The 22094-nt window shown below is 36.5% G+C and overlaps 1 protein-coding gene and 1 pseudogene across 3 annotated transcripts in view; both read right to left on the minus strand.

Moving 5' to 3' along the window:
• TRAK2 (trafficking kinesin protein 2) overlaps positions 1-22094 on the minus strand; it is a 63677-nt gene that overhangs the window by 31948 nt on the left and 9635 nt on the right. Inside the window, exons 2-4 of one of the 3 annotated variants that reach the window (XM_033430042.2) lie at positions 18421-18558; positions 7191-7481; positions 265-459 (exon numbers count right to left, since the gene is read on the minus strand). In XM_033430042.2, coding sequence (XP_033285933.1) covers positions 265-459; positions 7191-7281 — 286 coding nt within the window. In that variant the 5' untranslated portion in view covers positions 7282-7481; positions 18421-18558. Of the gene's footprint in view, positions 1-264; positions 460-7190; positions 7482-18420; positions 18562-22094 lie in introns of all 3 variants that reach the window. The other 2 variants (XM_049711950.1, XM_004262862.4) reach the window with 2 other exon arrangements.
• Positions 1-22094, minus strand: part of LOC117201678 (WASH complex subunit 3-like) — a 105269-nt pseudogene that overhangs the window by 22625 nt on the left and 60550 nt on the right.

Here is a 22094-nt window from a genome sequence, read left to right on the forward strand (position 1 = left end):
CAGCTGGAAGAAAGTATCAAGTAAAAGATGAGAGAAATGGAAACCTCTGAGTATGCTTGCAACCCTGGACACTCAGAGTCTTAAAAATGATAAACTTTCTGCATTCAGACATAACACAATTAGAATCATCTCTTCATGTTGTTAAATCAGTTCAAGTTAAAGTAGGTACAAACTGAACAATGGCTAGGGATGTCAAATGTTTTAAAAGTCAACACCAAGATATTCATGATCTTTAGTTCAATGGACAAACTCTAAAATACTCACTCATATAACGGAAAGTCTCTTCAGCAAGGACTGGAGAGAGGGCATCAGATCCATGTCGCTGCTGGCGTGGGGACTGAGTCCAGTCTTGATTTTCATATAGAAAGAGAGAGTCCACTCTTAGCTTATATTGGGGTAGCTGTTCTTCTAGCAGGCTCACCAGCTCAACTTCAGGGATATCTTCATTGGAGCACACATCTAAAGAGGAGATTCCATGTAAATGAATCCAATATATTTCAATTTTCTAGGCTACAGAGAAAAATCGGTGAAATTAGTTTTGTCAAAGTAGGATAATCAAAGAAACATTAGCCAATACCATGTCTCCGATGATTTTTATTACTGTATCCTGGTACTAAAGTTGGCCTTTCTCTAGGTTTCTTTAATACGAGAACTTCTATAGTAAAAATACTACCATGAATTTTAATTGTATCCTATCTAAAAATATATTGCTTAGGGAATACACCTATGTTTTTAAAGTTTAAAATTTCTTATTTCTTCCTTATCAATATATTTAGTGCTGCTTACAAGAGATCTGATCTCAAATAAATTATATGCTTCGGGGAAAAAAGGCAACACAAAACAACCAGAAGAAAAGGAGTTCAAAAGGAATAAAATGACATGTTCTTTAATAACAGAATTGAACTCTGTGGGAGGATTCTTCAAAATCTGGAAAAATTACATTTTACTACATTCTCACAGAAGCTAGATATAAAAAAAATTAACACTTACTGAAGATGTGATACATTTAAAGTCTTGAATACCTTTCACATCACTACTCGCTCACTTGCACACCTCTAACTCCCCCTGCTTATATTTCTCTGAACACGCTTGGGCTTCTCCACCTTCATGTGTTTGCTCCTGGCTTCTTGTTCCAAATGCTGCCCATTATTTAACACCTCCCAAATTTAGCAGTTTACAAAAAAAAAAAAAAACTTTTAATATGCTTAAAATACTACAGCTTAAAATAGAGAAAATACAGGATGTCGTATCAACCCTCTCATTTTTAAAAGAGATCTGGTATTTCCTTTGGGGGTGGCATAAAAAACATGTTCTAACTCTGGCAAAGAACGGACAAAGTTAATTTTAAGAAAACATACCTTAAAAGAGTAAATTTCAACTACTTGATCTTAACAATGAGGAGGCTGACATTAATCAAATCAAGTACAAGGAGACTGACAATATCAGACAATCCTATTCACCCAGAAGGACAAGCAGTGGCTTCATAACCACAAAGATGAGGTATATAATCACAGAGATGAGGTACATTTAAAACCTTAAATATGGATCTAAAGAAGCTCCTCTCAACCCTTAGCAGATCTCTTAAATAAGAGCTCTGAAAATACATCCAAATAATATTACTATGAATTCTATGCGACTGTTCAAATTTTTCCTGCCACAAGTATATCACATACAGATTGTCATTATAAATCTGCAGGAAGAGAAGTTGACTATAAATACATGCAGAGCTAAAAACAGACTCTTAGGCATTCAAGGGTATAATGAAAATGAAGAAAAAAGTAACATTCATTAAAAGAACTACTATTCCCTAGAAATTTTCTTTTAATAAGCAATAATAAAATTCTGTGAAAATTCAAGATTACCAATTCCCTACTTCCAAAAAATAATTTTAAAAGTGAGTACACAATCAAGGTTTAGTAGATTCAAATAACATCCTTAGGAGCAAATCCTATTTGCTCCCATATATATATATATATATATATATATATATATATTTTAAAAGAAGATGTTGGGGGTAGGAGTTTATTAATTAATTAATTTATTTTTGCTGTGTTGGGTCTTCGTTTCTGTGTGAGGGCTTTCTCTAGTTGTGGCAAGCGGGGGCCACTCTTCACCGCGGTGCGTGGGCCTCTCACTATCGCAGCCTCTCTTGTTGCGGAGCACAGGCTCCAGACGCGCAGGCTCAGTACTTGTGGCTCACGGGCCTAGTTGCTGCGCGCCATGTGGGATCCTCCCAGACCAGGGCTCGAACCCGTGTCCCCTGCATTAGCAGGCAGATTCTCAACCACTGCGCCACCAGGGAAGCCCCCATATTTTTGATAATGTACTATTTATTGCTTTCCTGATTGTCTAGTCTTAATATTTTTATCCTCCAAATGTCCCTTCCTTATGCTCACTTCTTTCTAGCCACATTGCCTCCCTTTAGGTTCAAGGCCTCCTCTTGTTTCTCTTGAATATGGCCTCAAAAGTGGTCTGTCCTCATTACACTCATATTTTCCTCTACATCTTCATATCTTTATTAAGTTACTCTCCTACACAAAGCGAAGAAAGGCCTGAATTTCATCTAGCCAGAGCAGAAAAACCTCATGAACAGTTAGGACAATCAAAAGATCCTAGAAGTGTCATGCCTACTGGTAGTAGAGTTAAATTAATGCAGAATAAAGCATACTAGAGTATGGTCTTGTGATATAGAGACTTAGATAGCAAAGATTAAAAACAAGCCTCAAAAGAACTGATATCGGGCTTCCCTGGTGGTGCAGTGGTTGAGAGTCCGCCTGCCGATGCAGGGGACACGGGTTCGTGCCCCGGTCCGGGAGGATCCCACATGCCGCAGAGCGGCTGGGCCCATGAGTCATGGCCGCTGAGCCTGCGCATCTGGAGCCTGTGCTCCGCAATGGGAGAGGCTACAACAGTGGGAGGCCCGTGTATCACAAAAAAAAAAAAAAAAAAAAAAGAACTGATATTACCAGCAAGTAACTTGAGGACCTGCCAAAATAATAACAGTTTTTCAAATAAGACAAGAAAATTCAAACATCAAACAATATAACATTCAAAATATTCAGCATTTGATAAAAAATTACTAGATATTCAAAGAATAAGCAATTTGTAACCCATTACCAGTTGGAAAATAAATCAATAGAAACAAGCCGAGTAAAGACAAAGATGATAAACGTGGTAAACAGCAATTTCGAAATAGCCATTATTAATATGCTCAAAGATTTAAAAGGAAAACATGAATTTGATGAAAAGAGAAACAGAAAGTATTCCTATATTTATAAAATTCAAATAGAACTAGAGTACAATATCTAAATTTAAAAATTCACTGGATAACATTAACATATTAGATACTACCCAGAAGAAAAGAACAGTAAACTTGAAGGCATAGCAATGGAAACTAAAGTGAAAACAGATTAGGAAAAAAACCAGAGCATCAGTGACCTGCATCACAATAACAATCAGTCTAACACACATGCAACTGGAGTCACAGAAGAGGAGAGAAGAGGGAGCAGCAAGGATATTTGAAGAAATAACAGTCAAAATCTTCCAAATTTAATCAAAACTATAAATCCATATTTCAATGAAGTTCAGTGACTCTAAGCAGGATAAACACAAAGAAACCCAAAGAGAAAATCTTAAAAGCAGAGAGAGAAAAAAAGACACATTACATTTGAGGGAACAAAGACAAAAATGATCTCATCAGAAGCAGTGCAAGGTAGATGACAATGAAATGTCATTAAAGTGTATAAAAAAGTCAACTTAGAATTCTGCACCAGTGAAAACACCTTTTAAAAATGGTGAAATAAAGACTTTTCAGACAAGCAAAAAACTTTGACTAGTCATTGCCAGCTGACCTATATTCCAAGAAATGTTGAAGTTCTTCAGGCAAAAAGGATATAAGATGGAAAGTTCAATCTACAAAAAGAAATAAAGAGTGACAGAAATGGTAAATCTGTGTGGAAATATATAAGCCTTTTATTCTCATAATGTATTTAACTTATAATTGTTTAAAGCAAAAATAATAACAATTATGTATATAACATATGTAAATATAAAAGGCATGGCAAGAATAATACAATGGCAGGGGGAAACGGAAGAATACTGTGTGTCACTTTATGAAATAGTATAATGTTATCTGAAGATAGACTGTGATAAATTTTAAAATGCATATTGCAAACTCAGAGCAACCATTGAGAAAAAAGAGAGGTATAGCTATTAGGTCAATAGTGGAATTAAAATGGAATCCTAAAAAAAACAAACCAGCAAACGAACAACTCAAAAGAGGAAAGGAATGAGGGGAAAAAAGGAAGAAAGAACTTTTAAGTGGAACAAAGAGAAAACAAGTAGGAGTTCAGTAGACTCAACTAAACTGATAATTATATTAAATGTAAATGGTCTAAACATACCAATTAGAAAGTAGAGATTGTCAGACTAGATGAAAAAAAGATCTGACTTTAAACTATCTATAGGAGATGTCCCTTGAATATTCAGATAAGTTAAAAGTAAAAGGATGGAAAATGTTATCATACCAATTCTACAAAAAACTCTTTCAAATATAGAGAAGGGAATACTTCACAACTCATTTTATGAGGCCAGCATTTCCCTAATACCAAAATCAAGCAAAGACATTGCAAAAAAAGGAGTACAAACCAATGAATGGGAAACACACACACACACACACACACACACACACACACACACACACACACAAAACATTAGTATATCAAATCCACAATATATAAGAATGATAATACATCATGACCAAGTAGAGTTTTCCCCAGGAATGCAAAGCTGGTTTAAAATGAAAAAATAAATCAATAGAATTCACCACACCAATGGACTAAAATAGAAAAACCATCTCAGTAATGGAAAATAGGTATTTGACAAAATTCAATACCCATTCGTGACAAAAACCTGTCATCGAACTAGGAAGAGAAGGACACTTTCTCAATTTGAAAAAGGGCATTCTCAAAAAACTTCTGGTGAAAGACCGTAACTTCTCTCCTAATATTGGAAATTTGGCAAGGATGTTTGCTCCCACCACTTTTATTCAAAAATATACTGAAATCCTGTCCCATTCAAAGGGCAAGAAAAAGAAATAAAACACATCTAGATTGAAAAGGAATATGTAAAACTGTCTCCATTTGCAGACATTATGGTTTATGTAGCGAATGCTAAGGAATTTACAAGAAAGTTAATAAAACTAAGTTAAGCAAAGTTGCAGAATACAAAGTCAATATATAAAGAATCAATTTCATTTCTACATACTAGTAATAAACAGCTGGAAAATAAAATTAAATAAACAATGTCATTTATAGTAGCAGAAAAAAATTAAAAATTTAGGATTAAATTTAATAAAATATGTGGAAGACCTGTGTAATAAAACCTACAAATACTATTAAGAGAAATTAAAGAAGACCTAAATAAATGGAGAGATATATCATGTTCACGGATTAGAAGACTCAATAGTCTTAAGATGTCAATTCTCTACAAAGTCTATATAATTCCATTCAAAATTCCATTAATCTTTGTTGGCAGAAATTGACAAGCTGTTTTTAAAATTTATATAGAAATGTGAAAGGTCTAGAATGGCCAAAATAATTTTTTAAAAAGAAGAGCAAACTTCGAGAAATTATACTACCTGATTTCAAGATTTACTACAGAGTTACAGTAATCAAAACACTGTGGTATTTATGTAAAGATAGACTTAGGGATTAAAGAAACAGAATGGAGAGTCCAGAAATAGATCCACACATACATAATCAAATGATTTTTCAATGAAATTACCAAGGTAATTCAATAGTGTAAAAGATAATATTTTCAACAAATGGTGCAGGAACAATTAAACATTCAACTGGGAAAAAGAAATCTGGACCCTAACTTCATTATATATTCAAAATTAATTATAAAATTGACCTAAATGTAAAAGCAAAAATTATAAAACTCTTCAAAGAAAACAAAGGAGAATGTCTTTGTGATCTTGAAGTATGCAAAGATTTCTTAGAAATGACACAAAAAATATGAACTATAAAAGCAAAAATTGATAAACTGGGCTCCACCAAAATTTTAAACTTTTGCTCTTCAAAAGACACCATTAAGAAGATGAAAAGGCGAGCCATGGTCTGGGAGAAAATATTTGCATCCCTTTACCTAACAAAGGATTTACACAGAATATAAAAAGAATATTTACCACAATTCAGTAGTAAGACAGATATAAAAATGGGCAAATGATTTAAATAGACAACTCAAAATATCTAGAAATAGCCAATAAGCACATGAAAAGACACTGAACATCATTAGTCATCAGGGAAAAAGAAAGTGAAACCACACAGAGGTACCAGTACACACCCACTAGAATGGTTAAAATCAAAAACACTGACATTATCAAGTGTTGATGCTGTTGTGCAGATGTCAGCAAACTGTGGCCCACAGGCCATACTGAACCAAACTGTACACTTAAAATGGGTGCATTTTATAGTATCTTAATGCAGGTATCTCAATAAAACTGAACAAAAAATGGGAAAAACTTTAGGTTTAGATGGGTTGCAGAATTTTATGGAGTTTTAGAAAAGTAGTACTGTGCATACTATATGTTATATAACACCTCCAACTGGTTTTGTAGCAGTATCCCATATTTAAACACATTAATACAATTTCAGCAAACAAGTATTCCAACTAAGTGAGATGTCTAGAAACAACTGGACAGGTCAGGTTTTGTGGACCAGTGAGTTTTAGAACCAAAGTTTAGAAAAAATTTTGGGTGTACAGAGTTTTTAAAATTTAGTCTTGCAGATAAGGACTTACGGGGCTGTACCTGTTTTTGCATACCCTATATGTCCTGAGAGCCTCTTATGTGCCAGATACTGTTGTTAGGTGACTGCAGGGCACAGAAACACAAGCAACCCTGTTCTTGCGGAGACAGGAAGATAGGAATAGGAAGACAAGATAAGGGAGATAAGTGTGACGCAGTTCCTACTGACCAGGGCTCACATGGTACAGGGAGTCAGATGCAGACAAGGAACAGAACCCAAGGCAGATTTTGATAATGCGATAGGAGACCTGGGGATGGAGAGATTAATTCAGTGGTCTCTGAGGAGACCAGGCTGGAAAGAGAGGCTGAGCTCCATCATGGTGGGTCTTATACGCATTTTATCCTGTAAGCAACAGCACTTCATTTATTAAACTGGACTCACCAGTGATGCTCTCTGAGTCTCTGTGATTGATATTCATGAGGTTTTCTTCACCCATCGGTGATGTAGAAGTGGCATTCTGGGATTGACTCATGCAAGGTCCTTTCTTGTTTTGGTTGAGCAGGACAGTTTTGGTTTGAATCAGAGTAAAGGAAATCCATCAAGCCATTCAATAAAGAAAGGTTCTGGTCAAATGGATATTTTCTTTTAAACAGATTTTTTTTTTTGAGGGTCAAATGACATCTGGAGCAATGAGTGCTCTCATGTGATTATCACTCCTTGGATGGTCATGACCTAAAACAAAGAACACATCAAGTGACTTTAGAATTCAGCATGCTCATTAATAACAGCAGTCCAATTACCCAGAACGTCTGTCATTAAGAATGTTTTCCTAGGGCTTCCCTGGTGGCGCAGTGGTTGAGGGGCCGCCTGCCGATGCAGGGGACACGGGTTCGTGCCCCGGTCCGGGAAGATCCCACATGCCGCGGAGCGGCTGGGCCCGTGAGCCATGGTCGCTGAGCCTGTGCGTCCGGAGCCTGTGCTCCGCAACAGGAGAGGCCACAACAGAGGCCCGCGTAACGCAAAAAAAAAAAAAAAAAAAAAGAATGTTTTCCTAATGATACACACACCACATGGATAAATCTAGAAATAATATACTGGATGAAAGGGTCAGACAAAAAAAGCACATAGTTTATGATTCCATTTATATAAAATTCTAGAAAATGTAAACTTATCTATAGTGACAGAAAGCAGATCAGTGGTTGCCTGGGGTTGGGGAGGGATGACCAAGGGGCAGGAGGAAAGTTTGGGGGATGATAAATATGTTCATTATTTTGATTGTGACAATGGTTTCACAAGTATATACATATGTCAAAACTTATCAAATTGTATATTTGAAATATGTGCAATCTAATGTAAATTATAATTCATTAAAGCTGTTTTAAAAATTTAAAGATAATCTACTGTTTAAAGTAAAATAATAATAATATATTGTGGGGTCTATAACATATGCAGAAGTAAAACATATTAAAACAATAGCACAAAGGCCAGGAGGAGAAAAATGGAAATATACTATAGCAAGGTGTTTATACCATACATGAAATAGTAAAATATCACTCAAAGGGGAACTGTGATGAATTAAAAATGTATACTATAAACTCTAAAGCAAACAATAAAATAACTCAGAAATTACAGATATAAACCAACAAAGAAGATGAAACGGAATAATACAAAACAGGGTTTTTCAACCCTGACACTACAGATATTTGGGTCTGGAAAATAATACTTTGTTGTGTGCATTGTAAGATGTTTAGCAGCATGCCAGTAGAACCCTCTTCCCAGACCCTCTCCCAGTTTTAACAGCCCCCAAATGTTTCCAGACAGTATCAAATGTCCCCTGGGGGGGGCAAAGTTGCCCCCAGTTGAAAACTACTGATATGAAAGATGCTCAACCTCACTTATAATTAAAATAAATAAAAATGTAAAGAAAATATTTTTCATCCATTAGATCAGCAAACATTAAGTTTTATTATATTCATTGTTGGAGGGGTACGGAGAAAGTGGTACTTATACTGTTGATAAAAGTGCAAATTGATACAAGCTTTTAGAAAGGCTATTTGGCAATGCCTACCAAAGTTTTCAATGCATATACACCATAATTTAACAATTCTACCATTAGGAATTTATATGATGGAGATACAGAGTATGCCAAGATGTAGGCATAAGGATGCCCATACAGTATTTTCTTTTTTTAAAGCATACGTACACAACTGGAATCAAGATATCCATAAAGAAATAGTTTAATAATGGTATATACAAAGGAATATAATGCATTAAATATATGTGTGTATTTTAAAAAACCCAATTGTTGCAATCAAAAGAACTTCAATATTAATTATAAACTTAGCTTTATATCAAAAGACAGTCTCTACTAAATAGTGTCTACTTAGCAACATGCAGCTTCTATTTATGGCTAATTCATTCTCATGCCTACTATTTACAGGCATTATAAACATGATGTGCTTTTTTTTTACAAGAGTCACCACCAAGAAATAGAAAAGACCAAAATAAAAGCACTAAATTTAGGAGACTGAAAATGGTCACTGAGGTAGCACAGAGACACACTGTCAGCAACTACTAGGGAAGAGAATTTCAGAGACAGAATGGGCAACAGAATTAAACATTACAGAAAAGTCAAAAAAGATCTTTGGTTTAAAAAAGGTGGTATACAGAGACCATAAAATCAACAGTAACCTTCTAGAAACCAGTTCAATCAAGAGATTAGGCCCAAAGTCAGGCTGTAAGTGATCAGGAAGCAAGATGGTAAGAATGGAGTTTAGTGAGTATACAACAAGATTTGCAACATCCAGGCTTTCATGGATTTCCGTGGACAAGTAAAATTTCAAAAACTTCTGTGGTTATTGGCATAGGGTTGCTGTTTTTATATTTCATAAATGAAAAAAAAATGTATAAGGAAAAACACATAATAAACAACATTCCTTCCCAGAAAAGTTTATAATTTTATGTTGACATAAAAATTTTCTTATATTTGAATTCAGAAAATTTTTATAAATTTTTAAAATTCTATTTTATATAAACAATTATTTTCTTGAAACATGTTTGCCAACATAGCAATCTGTACTAGCCAGTGCAACATGAAGTAAAGCTCAAAAGTATTTGTTTAGGTACTTTGATTTTAATTCCAGTTGTCAAAAATTCATTTTCACATCCAAGATCAGTCTACTGTGTGCAATTAAATTCTTCCCCATGTGCTATCTTATTGTCCAAACTGCCATTCCCAAATTAACCACTGAAAGGGCAATGGAACGAAAGTGCATCAAACCAGTAAAGATTTGCCCACCCCCACCCAGTGAGGTTGGGAGGAGGATTATTGAGCCTACCAGAGTGGTTAAGAACATGGATTCTGAACTCCAGCTCTACTACTAGTTGCATGACCTTGAATAAGTTACTTAACCTTGTTTCTTCATTTGTAAAATGGGCTTAATAACACGGTCTACTTTATGGGGTTACTATGGGGATTAAGTGAGTTATGAGAGGATAACAGTAGCACCTGCCTCAGATGGTCACTGGGGAAATTACATGAGTTAATACATGTAAAGCTCTTAGAACAATACCTTAGAATACAGTAAATACTATGTAAATATTAGTTATTATTATTTCTACCACCACCAAATAGTACAATTTTACCATTATCATTATTATTATTGTACCTTACACAAACTTGGGCACACTGTAAACCCTACTGTTGACTGCTAATACAATCTGCTCGCAACCTAAGAAGTCACATTTACTTCCTGCCCTCTGATGAGTGATGTTAGTTTTGTGCCCTTAATCATTTTCTTTCTACCTCTGTGATTCATGAACAAACTGAAAGCTTGCAGAGTCAGAGTTCTAAATGTAGTAGAAACTAAACTTTGGCAAGCACAAGCAACACATATTCAGTGCATTTTCTAGTTTGTACACACTTATTCTTAGTAACTCCTTGAGTATCATCTACTTGCTATGCTGGATCTTTATTCACTCTTTTTAGGAACAACTTCACGGCTTTTTTTAATAAAACAGTCAACCAAGCATGCGTTATTTAACAAGAAGCCAGCCTTTGTAATTCTTGCACATTTAGGAAAAAATAAAGTAAACCAGCTAAGTGACTTATTTTAATAAGAATGAGACTTAAAAAGAACAAACAAAACATGTCACTGATATAAACATTGCTGGCAGAACACAACATGCTGATGACTTAGTTAGCCTAGCCATGGAAACTAAAATGGTCAACAGTGAGGGCCTAAATATAGGCCCTGTGCCTTAAAAAAAGCTTGCTACTTCCTTAAAACGGGATACTCTGGCCAAAACAGACTTATAGAAAAGGCTAAAACAATTCAGGACACTTCACTTTGACAAGAGTGCAGAGCCTAGAAATACAGTAAATATAATGATGTGACAAACATTTAAATTGGAAAAATATATTTAAAATTTTTATTGTACAAATAATACTTTGGGGATTAATTTAAAATACATGTTGGCTGCTCATCTGAATGCAGAAGTGGGAACAGTGCCAATCACCAACTCCAGCAGCAGCTCTTGTAGACAGTGTCAACCTTCATCCAGACAAAAGATAAACTGTATAATTTAAAACATAAAATAAATGGACCACGTTTCCTATATTAAATAATAGATTTTCAACAAAGACAGAGACTCACTAATTTTTAATGTATCTGGCTACATCAAAGACAAAATTTACAAAAAATACACAATAATTTTAAAATTAGATATTGAACCACAAGAAAAAGAAGACTATACAATGGCTTCAGTGCTAAAAGCTGAAAAAAAGGGTGGCGGGGGTGTCACCCCCGAAATCCAACCTGGATAGTGAGAAGCAGATCTTACAAAGGCAGAGCCCACACACCAACACCAAGGCCAGCTTCATGGGCGAGCCACAGTACACTACATTCCGAAACAGTTACTCTACCAGCAACTGTAAAGTTCACCCTGAGGGGCTATTTGGTCCTAGCAAACATTTGATCCCTCTTTTTTTGTATCATTCAATTTAATGACCAGTAGGGTTTTCAGAATATAAACTACATGGAGGCAGCTCTACTTACAAGCAGGACAAATTCCAAAAGGCTGTTAAAGCCGTTAGTCTAAAAGAAATCCGTTAGTCTAAAAGTCCAAAACCATGAGTGAAATTTAGGTTTATGGTGTCTGTATTTCCTCCGAGCTGGTATGTTTTTGGCATTAAAAAAAATAAGTGTCCTGTTTTGTTTACAATGAACATTTACTGAGGCAGGCAACCCCTCCCTGCCACAATCTCCACCAACAGAAGGGAGGCAACCTCTGGCAGCTAAGGAATCCACACCAGAGTTTCACCTGCAGATTAGAAAAGGCCTTGAACCCATGGTGCATCTGTGGCTTTTGATAAGTTTCCACAGCACCACTTTCACTCACCACGCTCAGCCTTTAAGTTCTTGAACTACAACTTTAACCCGAATTTCAAACCTTTGACTAAATAGGCATCCCATTTTAGAGATGATCCTCTGCTGAAACCATTTCAGACATGCATATTTCTTCACCTTTGGCTGACTCTCAACTGCACAGGCACATCTTTTTTCACACATCCTGGGACTGTCCTTCGTAATCATTCTTATTGTCCAGACATATATTTAATATGTATAATTTCCTCACTTTCAATGTTTTACACTATTTCTATTTTAGTGTTCATCCATCTATCACTAGTACTGCTTTCAGAGATAAAATGGGGGGCTTCCCTGGTGGCACAGTGGTTGAGAATCCGCCTGCCAATGCAGGGGACACGGATTTGAACCCCTGCATTGGGTCTTTGTTGCTGCGCACGGGCTTTCTTTAGTTGCGGCGAGCAGGGGCTACTCTTTGTTGCGGTGCGCGGGCTTCTCATCACAGTGGCTTCTCATGTTGCGGAGCACGGGCTCTAGGCACGCGGGCTTCAGTAGTTGCAGCATGTGAGCTCAGTAGTTGTGGCTCGCAGGCTCTAGAGCGCAGGCTCAGTAGTTGTGGCGCACGGGCTTAGTTGCTCCGTGGCATTTGGGATCTTCCCGGACCAGGGCTCGAACCCATGTCCTCTGCATTGGCAGGCGGATTCTTAACCACTGCTCCACCAGGGAAGCCCTGGAGGCATAATTTTAGATGTTGCTTGTGCTTGGCATTTGGTTTCAAGCCAAATACTAAAGAAGTTTTGAAGAAAAAATTAGTCTGCTGTCTTGTTTGCAAAGATACTGAATTTATATTCCAGTAATCCAGTCTGCAACTACTGCAGTGGAAAGGGATACTGTTTCTCTATACTTCCTCAACAAACAGTAAATAGCAAGAGAATGGGTGACTGCTAATAAGTACCTGATTCATCAGGGTCTTCAAATCACTAGGAGCTAAAACTACCACAGCAACACTGAAGAAGGTTTTCTAGGCAAGGAACCATCTGTGAGCTGATGATTAATTTTACAGCAGCCACAATATACAACTGTGATTGTATATTCTGTACTTTACCTTTTCTAAAATTAGGCAAATAATCCAAAAGAAAAAGAATATTAGGCACTTTTTCACGAAAGCCAGGTCTAGTCATTACTAGAATCCTTATGTTTCATATTTTATATCTACATCCTCATCAAAGTGCAATGACAATTATTAAAATATGACCCCAATCACGAGGAAAACATTAAATCATGCTTTCATACCTACGCTTTAAGAAGTTAGGAAAGCAGGATTTAAAAGATAATATTTTATGGTGTTTAAATAATTAAGTTTTACCCGTCTGGAAAATTTACACACCCAGTGTGCTAGAGTAACAACTATGGCACCTAACAAAGGTTATCACTATCTGTGGATTTTATTTTCAAATTCTTGGAAGTATAGTATTAAACATGTTAATAAATATGCTTCCTTTTCCCATTTGGTATTTCAATGAGTTACACATATTGGTATTCAAAAGTTAAAGTCAGAAAAGTTAAATAGCACCTTTGTATTTGTAATGGTCTATGAAATAACATATACTACATAACCCATTTATTTTCACAGACTTTTCATTAGTTATCCACATTCACCAATTGGTAATATTAAAACCATCTCTCTGTGCCTCAGTTTCCTCATTTATAAAATGGGAACAATAATAGTACCTATTTTATGTGGCTTAAATGAGTTAATACTTATAAAGCATATATAATAGTATTTTGTAAACAGTGAACATTACTTATGTACTTAATATAATTTAAAAGTTAAATAGATAAGGATGTAGCATTATAAAATACAAACAACACCATTTCATGGTACCTGGTCATGGGACGCAGACTTAGAAGATACAGGATTCAGATCAGTTCCTATGCTTCCACATTGTCAACAGCTCTAGCTCTCAAAAAGAACATGCTTTTATAAAAAGCATGGCTCTATATCTCATCTGGAATTGCCACCTAACAATAATTCAGGAGTTCTAACAATTATTCTTACCTAAGGTAATCCTTTCTCGTCACTAACTACTGGCCGTAGAGAAACTCTTACAAAAATTTATCCAAATAAAAAGCCCATGATGGGTATGCAGACTAGTGCAGCCGTTCAAAAGAACCATGGAAACTATGTTGTCAAATTAAGTACACACGTACCCTTTGATCCACCAATTCTGCTCCCAGGTATATCTATCTCAAAGAAATTCTCACATCAGCCCATAAAGAGACAGGTGTGAAATTGTTTCCTGCATTGCTATTTGTGGTAGTAAGCTGAGGGCCTACTCCCTCTAGAGTAATAGGTAAAATGTGGATACATACCATGGAACAATACAGCACTAGAAGTACAGTGCTGAGTGAATAAAGCAGAAGCAAAAGGAGAGAGACACCATAATGCAATTTACATAAATTACATTTTTTCTGTATTATGAATACATTAAAATGCTTGCCTTGCGCGGAGGAGAGTAGGGGAATTTGGAGCAAGGTATGGGGATAAAAGGGAAATTTTTAAAAAATCTATGAAGTCCTACTGTTCTTTTGGCAGGCTACTTATCGTATAATCATTATTGCAACTCTTCAATCCTTAATGTCTGAACATGTGCCTGGAGGTGAAAACATTTTCTGGAGACAGTGTATGCAGAACTAGCAATCTCTGCAATGTAAACTATGTGGGGCACAGTTCCTGACAATTTCTTAAAAGGCCATGTTGCTTTTATATTACTACCTAGCTGCTCTAAAGCAGTGTAATTAGATTTCAACTAAAGAAATGGTTAAAAAAAAAATACAAGTGAAATTAAGCCTCAGTGTTGACATCTTCAGGTGTTTGGTTATCTGGTAAAAGTTTTGAAGGGAAAAATGTTTAAAGTTCAAAGATGACAAGAGTTTAAAAGTGGTACATAATAAGTTACATTCCTTAAACAAACCTATTTATCATGTGATGAAAATCAGCCACAAGTGACACTGCAATTTCCATTCGGTTTCTCTCTTTTTCTTTAAAACACACAAACACAACACACACATATGCGTGTGTGCACCTTTGTCTTTCATTATAAATAAAGTCATATGTTCATTGAAAAAAAATTCAGGCAGTAGATAAATATGGGCAATCAAATAAAAGCTCCTTGTAATCTTTTACCATCATTCACTGGGAGATAGACTGTTGATATGCGTTTAGTAGCCTACTCATTTATCTTTCCATGCCAACATATTGTCAGTCTACGCCATCTTTTTAATGTAACTCACTTAGTAATGAATTACACAGTATTCAGAATATACAATTATATAACCACCAATTTTTTCCATCAGTGACTTTCTAACAATTGCTCATCCACTTAAAACTCAAGAATCTAAACTTTTTTGTAAAAAGCTGGGTAGTATGTAAGCCTTCAGTCATCTATTATCTTTGTTGTTGTTATTGTTTTTAACCCTTTAAAAATGGAAAAACCATTCTTAGCTTATAGAACTGGCTAGATTTGGCCCACTGGCTATAGTTTGCTTACCTCTGGTCTATACCTTAAATCACAGTATTTTTGCACCACAGAAGAAAACAATGACACAAAACTCTTAAAGAAAATGCAACAAGTAACTGAATAAGTATAATAGTATCAACATCATATTTTCAAAATTCTACTTCTAGACAGGAATTCCAACTTTTGCATGATTTCCCAGTGACAGTGAGTATCAAAAAAGATAGTAGAGGGCTTCCCTGGTGGCGCAGTGGTTGAGAGTCCGCCTGCCGATGCAGGGGACACAGGTTCGTGCCCTGGTCTGGGAAGATCCCACATGCTGCGGAGTGGCTGGGCCTGTGAGCCATGGCCGCTGAGCCTGCGCGTCCAGAGCCTGTGCTCCGCAACGAGAGAGGCCACAACAGTGACAGGTCCGCGTACCGCAAAAAAAAAAAAAAAAAAAAAAAAAAGATAGTAGATATATAAAAATCCTAAAACCAGCATAGGCTACCAGTTATACATCTCTAGTTTTATCCCTTTTTCCCATAACTCATTTTTTTCAAACTTGTTTCTGTAAAAGATCATGATTGGCTTAGAAATGTGAAATCCATGGCAAATTATTATTTGGCAGTCAAAAATACTTTAGTGATGTCATATGTAGTTTAGTCAAAGAAAATCGGATAGAACGTAGCTCAAAATTACTAAATGCAAACCTCAAAAGGGTAGTCTTCTTGCACACATTCACAAAATAGTCTTGGTTTAGTTCTCTAAGAGAAAGATCAACTCCATACTTGAACTCTATCTGAAATTCTGTATCCTTTTAAGAGGGCACTATCTTCTCTGAACCACCTGGCAAAAGAGCTACATAATGTTATATAGTATAATCAATTCTAACACTGCAAAAGCTTTCTCAGCATAGGGTTTTCTTATAACTTCTTTAAAGAATGGAGACTGCGTTTAGTGTGAATTACTGAAATTTTTGAAAGTTTGGTAAATGGAGAAAATAAGTTACTTTAAGGGTTATTATTATCAAATTAAACCTAACAAGGCACACATTTCATCATTTTAACATCAACAGTGGAGCTCCTCTTAGGAAAGAAATGCTTTTTGTTCAGGAAAATACATGGAAAAGGCACTTAGGGTGGAAGGTAAGGCCTTGCAGCATCAAAGGAAGGCAAAGATGCTCTGCATAAGACTAGGGAAACAATTGTTTGCTTTTTCCCCTCTGGAGAGGGAGAGAGAAGGCAAGGGGAAGAAATCCCATCCAGATGGCAGTAACTCAGAGGCCACAGAACACTAGGAATTTGCAGAAGTCTTAGGGAGGGTTTTTGGCTTCTCCATAACATGGAACTGAAGGTTCAAGCCAACTGTTTAGTTCTTAAAGGGTCTGTCTGGATACTCAGATGACATTTAGGTATAGACATGTTAAAATATTCACAAGAGTGGTTGCTATCAGGAATTTATATTCCAGGATATTAATAAAGTCATCATAGCTATATTTTAAGTCTTTTTTTAAACATAGAAAATTATGTCCTTTTGACTAAAGTAATGATTAAAAAAAGAAAAAAAAAACAATTATAGGTCTTCAAAAATGGATAATGCAGAGGAAATGGCATTATAAAGTTTGTGGATTTCCTATTCTCTTAACCAAAAATGGGGGGAAACATCTCGAGCAGAGGCATTTTACATAATAGATTATGTGGGTACTAAAACATGTACTATACTTCTAGAACCAAATAAATCCTTCCACAGCCAATCAGAAAGCATTTTCTTTCAACGTTAACTGGTAAAATTTAGGTAGTAGAGTAAATCAAAAGACACCGTCACCTGAAAACCTACAAACACTTCACAGAAGGTTAAGAAATAAACCAAACAGATATAATCATGCTGGCAGACTTAAGAATACTTCTGTATAATCTGCTCTTCCAGACTTAGCTTCAAATCAAATAGCCAAGAAGATGCCCTGAAACAGCACTTTCACAGAGCAGTAAGGTAAATTCAAATTTTAAAAACAGAAATTCAAGAAGAAGTTCAAAATCCACGTCCTCATTTTTTTAAAAAATTTTTATTGGAGTATAGTTGATTTACAATGTTGTGTTAGTTTCAGGTGTACAGCAAAGTGAATCTGTTATACACATACATATAGCCTCTCTTTTTTAGATTCTTTTGTGTCCTCATTTCTGTCTCCTCTAACAATCAAACATAAACTTGCTTTTGGTGGCTTAAGGTGATCCTAAAGCCTTCAGTTATTTTAAAATTAAAATACTTAAAGCCTTTAGAAGTAAAAGTTTCCAAAAGCTGCCAAAAGAAAAACTGTAGGCAAGATAGCTCTTCAGATCAATGAAGTAACCAGTGGCACCAGGATATGCAATCTTTTTTTTTTTTTTTTTTTTGGGGGGGTACACGGACCTCTCACTGTTGTGGCCTCTCCCGTTGCGGAGCACAGGCTCCGGACGCGCAGGCTCAGCGGCCATGGCTCACGGGCCCAGCCGCTCCGCGGCATGTGGGATCCTCCCGGACCGGGGCACGAACCCGTGTCCCCTGCATCCGCAGGCGGACTCTCAACCACTGCGCCACCAGGGAAGCCCCAGGATATGCAATCTTATATGACCAGGAACAGGGTGCAACTTAAAATGGGGGTGAGTGATGGTCAGGATAGAATATTTATTATAAACATATTTATAAACATATATAATTCTCGAATGATTCTAGAATTCTGCATATCTAAGACATATAACCATGTTAGTAATATAATTCTACTAGGCAAGAGACATTCAAATTATATTATGGTTTAGACACAAAACTCACTGTTTTCTGAATCAGTTGTCACAGTCAACTCCAGGACTTCAAGATAAGGTTATCTTTTGAGGGAGAATTGACATGTAGTGGATGATTTTGGTTTGCCAATGAAATTCAGGAATCAATCAATCTGTTACTTGTTCTGAGCTGCTAAAAATAATAAGTGGCCTATAGATCAAAATAAATCCTTATTCCAAAAAATTAAGTCCACCTATATCTCAATACCTTGCAAATGCCAGGCATTCAATAAACATCTGTTAAATGAATGAATCAATCTGTAGTCAAGTTACATCCTTGCAATCTGCAGTAGGGAGAAAATGGAGCCACATGAGAAACAGAAGACAGTTAGAGCATCTGAAAACTGAAGGCTTTCTTAACCCAATTTACAAAGATCTGCATAGGCCTCCCATGGGTTTCAGTAAGAAATGTGAGCATACAAGCAGGGCTATATCAGTTAAGCCCATCAGTTACATTGAAGTTGAAAACATCCCCTAGAAACGGGTTTGACAACAGTGTGGCAAAAAACCAGAAAACGTTTAATACTTGTATCCCCCGCTTTTTGAAAGTTGACTTTATGCCACTTTGCTTTTATGAAAGACCTACATTAGTACCTGTTTTCTCTAACTAAAAAAATGAAAAAAAGACATTTGTTTTGCAGAGAAGTGTTATAGAGGCAGTGGTCACCCTGAGCAGTGAGAGGGGCACCACCAAGCTCCTTCCCAGGGAACTACACTCAGCATCTCAGCATCAAGCCTCTATAGCCTTGAACCGTGTCTGTGACCATCTGCGCTTTATCCTGACTTATTTTGTGCAGCTGTTAGTAAGATGTGTCCTAAGGTAATTACTTCGCTTTATACCGGCTTTCCAAAAGGTTTCATAGGAACGCTCTACTTTCTGATAGCAGGGGAAACTTGTACCCAATCCTCCCACCCCATACCCATTTTATTTTAGAAACATTGATAGTAAGATGTTTTCTCCTTAAAGTTAAGACATGGTAATGAGAAAGGTCCAACAGACTGCAATGGGAAGGGGGAAAAAGTCCTTAGATAGAATAGAATAAAAAGAAGTTGATGACTCAGGAGCATAACTATGACTAGCAATTACTGTATTATGGTGACTATGGCGATATGCTCCAGGATTATAAGCTTTTAAAGAGTTCTTTCTCCCTACACTAAATGATCTCAAATTGCTAATTTTTTGGAGACTTAAGTCCACTTCTAATTTTCTTTTCTCTCTCACTGTGAGGCTATCAACCTTTGTTGCCAGTGTGCCTCTCCCTTTTCTAACCTGCTGTTGGCTGAGAAACCAGATTATCAGAGAACCCAGAAGTCTGCTTGAGACCGAACCCTAGGACCTGTTTTTTGACCCTTGGCTAGTTCCTCAAGTACCTTTTCTTTCATCCCTTCAGCACTAGGGATTCAGCTGGCTTGCTTCTCTTCCTTTGGCACTGTTACCAAGTGCCTTTCTCATCTGGTGTTCTTTTCTCTAGGCTGGCTATGAATATGCTCTGTCCTTTCTTTACTGTCTCCTAAGAAAAGTATAGGTCCTCGTCTCTTTCGTGAGAATTTTACTGTTAATCACTATAGAGAAATACAGTGGAAACACGGAGAAAATGGTTTAGGAAATCTTAAAATTTTTTATTGTGACTTTGCTCCTTAATCAGTATTTACTGACTCCCCTACTTGGATGCTCCCAGAAGACTGTATGCTCAATTTTTTCCTCACTACACTATGAGCTCCTTGAAAGAAGCTATCTTATTTTTGTATGCCCCAAACCTTAAAGCAACTGACATACAGTAGGCTCGCAATACATGCCCAACTATAAGCTTAATGATTAAAAATGTCAACACACTGAATTACAGAAGTAACTGAATGAACAAAATTGATTATTAATACACTTCAGTCCAGCATCAACTAAATGAATTGCCTTGAAGAACAAAATCAAGCTAAGATTGAATATTTGAAAGAAAGCACTGTATTTGCTTTATGGAAAACTCTGTAACAGAGTTTGTTGATAAAAGGGTGATATATCATTGTTATAGCTGTGACACAGTACCCACTTTTCTTGTAATAACTAAAGAGAATGAGTTGTCAGTTTTGTCAGAAAGCTAAACCTGAACCTTTGGCTCACTGCTTAGTTTTATCATGTTTTCCACAAACAGCATTTGCAGCTGTTTATGAATACATTTAAAATAAGCCCCATATCAAATAAGAAATGACCAAATATCTTCTTTAAGAAACTCACAATCAATAATATGTCTCATTTGTAATCTTTCAATTTTGTGACTAAACATAAAACAAAGTCACACTCAGCCATTTAGCCTAGTACTAGCTAAAAAGAGAATGGTTGAAAAGAAAAATTTTTTTTAGGTTGTTAAAGGCTTTAGGAACAGTAATGCCACCTCAGAGACATTGTAGTTGGTTTCCAGTCTCCTCTTCCTTTCTGCCTTCAGACAGAGAGTGCTCTCTCTTAACCAACAAGCTTCCCTTTGTTTTGATTTATACCACTGGTCTGAATAACCCCAAAGCACCACGCAACATGCCTATGACTGAAAGCAATTAAGAGCTGAAAGCAGAGTTCTGGCACTTGGACCCCAAACATGTACTTACTTTACACAAGTGATGAATTTTTGAGAAAGCCATTTTCTAAGTTGACACAGATTTTAAATATAAAGTAGTTAAGTTCTCCTGAAAAGGTCACAAAACCATGTGGAGAGGGGCTGCTGAAAATTCTTCACCCATGGGCGTCACCCCATAGGCATGCCCTCCATCATCCTCTTCAATGGCCTTCTTTTCTGAGACAATTCCATACCACACCTTTCTCACTCTTCTCTGAACCCCTATCTGTCCTCCATCTCTCTTTCTCTCATCCCTCCCACCAATAAACCCACATAATCTATAGCTAGATTTCTCTCCAAACTCTGAGAATTAAGTACAAACATAATCTCAGTCATACATTTATACACTTATTGACGGCAGTGGAAATTAGCAATCCTCTAAGAAGAGGAACTGCGTGGCTGGAAGACAGAAGGGGGAAAGAAACTTATTTTTCATCATTTCCTTCCAATTTTCCTACCATGTGTATATGTCCATCCAGTTAAAAAATAATGAAATGTATGTTATTTGTAAGTCTCTACTCCTGCCTTCTCGAAACTTTGCTCTACTGGTTATCCCTATACTCCACTAGCTTCAACCTCTTCCTTGGCCTATTATCATGTCCAAAGTCTTCTATTTTATTAAAAACAGATAAAATAAAAGTTTAAAAATCTCCCTTCCCCGAGACTCTGGGTTCCCCTCTAGCTGCTTTCCTCAGCCAAGCTTCCTCACAGAGTATGACTCTCATGCCCTTCTCCGCACCTCTCATTCATCCTTCAACCTCACTGTGATCTGATTTTTCCTGAAACCACTTTCCCTTCAGTGACCAACAGTCCCTGCTAACCAATCCAATCATACCTTCTTAGTTGTTATCTTAGGTCATCTCTGGTTCAATATTACTGACCATTCCCTACTTCAACTTTCCTCCTGTGGCCTCCTGGAGCCTACATCTTACAATGAATGCTCTTTCTCAAATCCCTCCTTTGGATCACCCAGCTCCCTCCCCTTGATCCTTAAATGTTGTTGATGCCAGAGTTCCAGTTGTGACCATGTACTTGTTTTTCATGTACCTTTGTGCAAACCATTCAC

This window comes from Orcinus orca, chromosome 7, assembly GCF_937001465.1.
Source record: "Orcinus orca chromosome 7, mOrcOrc1.1, whole genome shotgun sequence".
Lineage (NCBI taxonomy): Eukaryota > Metazoa > Chordata > Mammalia > Artiodactyla > Delphinidae > Orcinus > Orcinus orca.